A 6,000-nucleotide genomic window follows, 5' to 3' on the forward strand; every position below is an offset into this window, starting at 1 on the left:
TTCATCACCAAATCAGCAAAAATGCGTTTGCCTTTAGATTTAGAATGACATGCGACCCTACTCTGTTTCTCTCCCCACTACCATTCCAAGATAACAGTTAGACAATATGGCGTTCCTATGAGTTAAAAAAAAAAGGACCTCCAAAAGACAACCATTCTTTCGTAGGCGTCTGCCATAAATTACTTTGTTTATCTCGGAAGACGCCTTATGGAGCTATTATGTTCCCTTAAGGAAGCTCGTGCTTGGTTCATTTTATTGATTTACTGCCCTCTGGTGTCCGGGAAGGATTAAACCTCAGCCAGGCATCTATGCAAACACAACCCAAAATGATTTAAAGCCGGTCAACCCTTTCACTTGAAACTTGACGCTTACTTGCGCACTTGATCTGACCGATAAGGCGCTTTTTAAGGGGCTCTCATCACTCACTTTGTTGCTTCCTCTCTCTCTTAAAGGATAAAATAATGGATAGGTGGATTAGATAAATAGTTATAATTAATTCCATCTACCAGTCGGTTCATAAATTCTTCTTCACTGCTCCGTTGAATAGACTGGTGCAAGAGACAACGCAAACTGCTGAAAGGCTTTTTAAAAGAAATAAAAATGTTGTTAGCCTTGTCGACATCGTTAATGCTCCCACAATTTTAGGAGAGGAAAAATATCACCACCCCGAAGGATTTCTGGCTGTGTTCGGCACTTCTGCTTTTATTAATCCTCGAGATCATTAAGTTGCTTTCTTATCTTTGCAAATGTCTCTATCAAGCGAAGATAAATTTTGTGTTTATGCCCCGAAGAGACTTTTCCAGACACGATCGAAAGTCTGTAAATTCATTTGCTGACACGCCTTGTGTGCAAGAAAACAGGAACTATTCGAAAAATGATATTTTATTTTGCATGTCCCGAGGAAATGAGTACATAAAACATTGCTTGGTCGCATGCAGTTAGAGAAAAGAAGAATCAATATGTGAGAAACTATTGTGGGGATTTAATTTTGATGTTAAAAAGTCTATCACAATGTCCAGTAGACTTTATAAATTAATACTCTTAACATAGTTAAATTAAATAATAAACTGAATAAATAAATAATAAATGATGAAAAAATAATAATGAAAATAAATGAATCTTTTCTTTTCTTTTATTATAATAAAAGAATAAAACGACCTACCTAATCGAAAAATGCCATCACGGACTCAAAAAATCTGCTTCCAAGCAAAGCTGAACGGAAGAAGCAAAGTTAAAGCCATGAACACCTATGCAGTCCAAGTGCTAACATATCATACTCCTTCGAGATCATAGATTGGACTAATACCGAGCTGGACGAGATCAAGAGAAAGACAAGGACAATAATGACCAAGAAATGCTGACACTACTCGAAGTCGGCCGTGAAGGAAACTGATCATAGCCTGGAAAGAAGGAGGAAGGGGCTTGACAGACCTAATCGAGCAACAGAAGAAACCGATTGAGAACCTGAAAGATTACTTCCAGATAAACACAGAGTCACTCTACCAGGCCATAGACATGCAGCACACCCCACTCAACCTAAATGAGAGACCCTCTACCTCCTGAACAAACGAAGCTAGAAAGATGGGCAAAGAAGACCCCGTGGCAGACACTACAATGACTCCGTCAAGATCATAGATAAATTGGCTTCCAAAGCAGGGCTCACTAGCGGAACGCTCTTCCCCGACACTGAAGGATTTATGCTCGCCATTCAAGACCAGGTAATCAACACCAGAAACTATTGAAAATACATCGCCAATGAGCCCGGAATGACAGATGACACAAGTCGACGAGGCTAGCTGGCCTCAGAAACGCTCCAGCACATCACCGCAGAGTGATCACCCAAACGGAGTACACTCGTACCCACGACCAGGTAGCCAGGATAATAGATCAGAAACTAACAAGGAAATGCCAGTTGATCAAAGAAAGTATACCGTATTACAAATACGAACCACAGGTCGTACTAGAGACCCTAACCCACAAGCTGTATTGGGATCACGCCATAATAACAATTAGGATGATCCCACACAACAGACCGGACATAACCTTCATTCACAAGAAGGTTATGTGATCGACATTGCGGTGCCCAACTCTGCCAACCTCCATAAGAAGAAAAGCTCAGGAAGTATGCAGACAGGAGGTCAAAGAGATGTGGCATATGGAACAAGTAACGAACCAAAGGCCCTACACAGGGATCCTAGCAGCAATAGGCCTCCCAGAGAACTCCCATAAGGAACTCCAGAAAGACGCGATTTTAACACCTGTATGATAGTGAGTTCCTTGACCAATAGTAATAATAGCCTGACATAACAACCGCCTTGTGCACGTGGTACCAGTACCCGTCAGGGTGGGAACCCGACATCACGGGGAAATAATAATAAGATCAGGATGAATAAATAAAAATAAATAATGGAAAAATAGTAATAGAAGTAACATTAATCTTTTTTTTTTTGTTTTTTCTGAAATTTGCCACGTGGGATAGGAATAACGATCTCGACCATGAACCATCAAATTCAGAATATATGTATATACCTTAAGAAAAAAAAGTTATTTTATTGTGTCATTTAATATTTTGTGCTGAAACCTTTTTGCTTTTATGACGGCCTTCAATCTTCCCGGCATACTCTCAACCAGCTTTTTATAAATGTCAAGTGATATGTTCCTCCACTCGGCCTTTAACTCAGCCACCAGTTCGGCCTTGTTTGTTGGGCGATCTCAACGTGCACGTATCCGGCGATCCAATACATTCCAAAGATGCTTGTTGGGGTTCAGATCAGTTTCTGGGCTGGCCAATCCAATTTTTGCACACACACACACACGTCCTTAAACCACTCTGTTACGACCCGAGCAGTATGGCACGGCGCTCTCTTACTGATACAGGCGTGTGTCTTCTCCGAAGTATTGCCGTAATGTTGGAAGTGCATAATTGTCCAGGTTGTCCTGGTATTGCACAGCATTCATAATTTTTTTTTATCGAGAACGACTAATGGGCCCATGCCAAACCATGATAGTAGCCCCATACCATGACACTGCCTCCACCAAACTTCCTTGTTGGGAGAATACAATCAGGAAGGAACTGTTCCTCTGGCATTCGCCACACCCAGGAACAGCCATCAGACTGGTAGAGTGCGAACCTCGACTCGTCTGTCCATAGGACTTTTTCACTGCCCTACAGTCCAGGATTCGCGCTCCTCACACTATGTTAATCGATGTCTAGCATTTGTTGAGGTGGTCAATTCTATTGAACGTGCCATCTTGCGTGCTCACTTTTGCAATTGTCTGTTCGAAGCCCAGTGTGCATATTTATAACAGGTTCTGTGACGTGTTGCATGCATGGGACCTGTTTCCCCATCCATGGAGGGGTGTCCGGATATTAATGGTAGGGCAGTGTATACTATTCTACCAAAAGATTTGGACACTCCCAATGCAAGCGGGCGGTGCGAATGAGATATGTTTCAAAGGAGGAACACGCTTTAAGGCATGGAGTGAGTAGCACAAATCACAAACGAGCTGAAGGCGCTTCGGAGATTCAAGGAGGCGTAATCGTCGGATGTCATATCGTCCATTTGCTATTGCGTCCGACAACCATACGTAGCCGATGTAGTGAAAAGATTGAAGAAAGAGGCTGAGTTAGGATTAGCGTACAAATCTAGTTTTAGGGAAACGAAGTCGAATAAGGTACCTGGTAGGTCCACAGTACAGGCCTGAAATCCGATAGGACACCTTTGGGGATGAGCTGGTCAGGCGAAGCTAATTAGCGTGTCTTCTACAGCTGAACCGGTGACACCTGAAATCTTCTCGCAAATTCCTGGCTGCTTCCCACAAGGAACTGGTCGGAAGTGGTCCGACACCTTAATATGTTTATTAGAACTCATATTTTTTAAGTATTTTAAGCAACTCCAAACAAGCAATTTTACATTCGCTGCACTCACTCCTCCTTATAAATTCGCAGAAACAGAATGTTTCCTGAACAAGATTGGCGAATAACGGAAAAGCATTATAGAAGGTTGGTTGTAAACAAAAGCCACCCAGTCATTGCTTTATAACCAATAATCATAAACTGTTGTGAATTAAAGGACATATCCCGCATACAGCCTCCTTAAGAGGAAGTGAAGAAAAATAAACTGTTTTAGTAATAAGCGGTATTTAAAATTCCGGTGTAATAGTAAATGAAGTAAATGTTGGTCAAACTTTAGTGTGTCTTTTCACGAAGTTCAAAGTCAATTTTATTATTACTCGTGGCAAAGAATTTTAAAGATCATTGCTCGTGTGTATTATGCTCTCGAATTTTTTTTTTTTTTTTAAACAAAGACAGGGAGACAATTTTTGTTACTGCTGTTTTACCCGCTGGATTATTTCGGAGACATTTAGACGCCCTTGCCGACATCCAAAATCTTCCTTCCTCGTAGCGCCATGTCTGGATGGGTTTCGGTTAGCGTAGGGATTATCGATAGAGCTTCGGCCTCTTTGTAACGATCGCTGTTACCTGCACTCTCCGTCCAAGCTTTGCTGTCCTTATCACAGCAGGATTTTCGCGACGTGCTTCAATGATAATGCAAACATTATCATTTATTTTGAGCTAGGCTTCTTTCACACTGGCAGCCAACTGTGTGAATAGAGGACAGGACCCGTATCACCTCCTATCGTGGTGAACAACTTTAACCTGGTGTCGACACCTCAAACAATAAGGCATGCCGCACTAAAAGCTGTACGAACACTGGCCCCGTGTGGTGCACACGGCATCTGGTACGATGTTGACTTCCCCTTCCCCCAGTAATTCCAGTGAAGTTAAGTAAGATAGGCATAGATAGCGAGGCCATAACTGGAGCTCAGCGGCAGCCGGCAGCCTTTAATGTGACAAGAATCGTATTTACTTTGGCCGGTTGTGTTCGTCGCCGCCCCTAATTCTGTTGTTGCTAGGAAGCGACTGCTTCCCGTCTCTTGTGCAGTCAAGATGAAAGGGTCGTTTGTTTGGCTTTGAAATATATGCTTTAGTATTTACATATTCTCTGTGGTAAGAGATTTTTTAATCGTTCCTTGGCTCATAAAAACATACCTGTACCTGTACATTTAATTTTCTTCGAGTTTAAGTCTTTATAAAATTGATATGAACAAATTTATTTTTTATGATTTTTATTGACTACTTTGGAGAATTTAATTAACGTTTGTTGTTATTTTTTATACAGGGAAAACGCGCACAAAAGATAAATATAGAGTGGTTTACAGCGACCATCAACGGCTGGAATTGGAGAAAGAATTTCACTACAGTAGATACATAACTATCCGACGGAAGTCAGAATTGGCAAGTATGTTGGGTCTTTCAGAACGACAAGTAAAGATCTGGTTTCAAAATCGTAGGGCCAAAGAAAGGAAACAAGCAAAGAAACGAGAAGAGATTATGCAAAAAGGAAAAGAGCAACTCCAGCAAAATCTCCATCTTCCCAACAGCCTAACTGCGATAAATATCAATGCTGTTTATAAACCTCTAATTGGAGCAGACACAGAAACGCATTCTTAAAAGTCCTTCCTGTATTCCATCTGTAGCGATTCAAAAGTAATTCTAAATCACCACACTTTCACTGGAATGCTTTCATAAAACAACAACCAAGTTTTGTAAACTTTAACGAAGAGAAAGAACTGTTTCTCTTCTAAATATGTTAAATGTGTCATCAGTTACAATTGGAAAATGTTCGCAGATCAGATATGTGCGCATGTGCAATAGATCTTGGATGAATCTAGTGAAATGGTGATTTGCTAATATGCTCAGTGTTAACATTTTACATCTGAATCACCCATGTAGATAGTGTTTAGTGTTACCTGGTTGTTATGAAAATTGCAAATAGATTTCTTTGTACATATCGATGATCTGCTTGAAATCATTAACAGCCATGTAATGAAGTTTAAGGTAAAATGTGCCGAAACTCATTGTTCCTATAAACAAGATCACGAAGTATTGCAGCTAGTTATATTATGTAAATAGAATAAATTGCTGCTGTGTCAAGC

At 40.8% G+C, this 6,000-nt stretch overlaps 1 protein-coding gene across 1 annotated transcript in view; it reads left to right on the forward strand.

The window, feature by feature from the left end:
* cad (caudal type homeobox) overlaps positions 1 to 5,515 on the forward strand; it is a 43,788-nt gene extending 38,273 nt beyond the window's left edge. Inside the window, exon 2 of the mRNA XM_090369984.1 lies at positions 5,184 to 5,515. Coding sequence (XP_090226110.1) covers positions 5,184 to 5,515 — 332 coding nt within the window. The remainder of the gene's footprint in view (positions 1 to 5,183) is intronic.
* Positions 5,516 to 6,000: the final 485 nt, after the last annotated feature.

This window comes from Mastigoproctus giganteus, chromosome 3 (assembly GCF_048544385.1).
Source record: "Mastigoproctus giganteus isolate SK-2022 chromosome 3, ASM4854438v1, whole genome shotgun sequence".
Lineage (NCBI taxonomy): Eukaryota > Metazoa > Arthropoda > Arachnida > Uropygi > Thelyphonidae > Mastigoproctus > Mastigoproctus giganteus.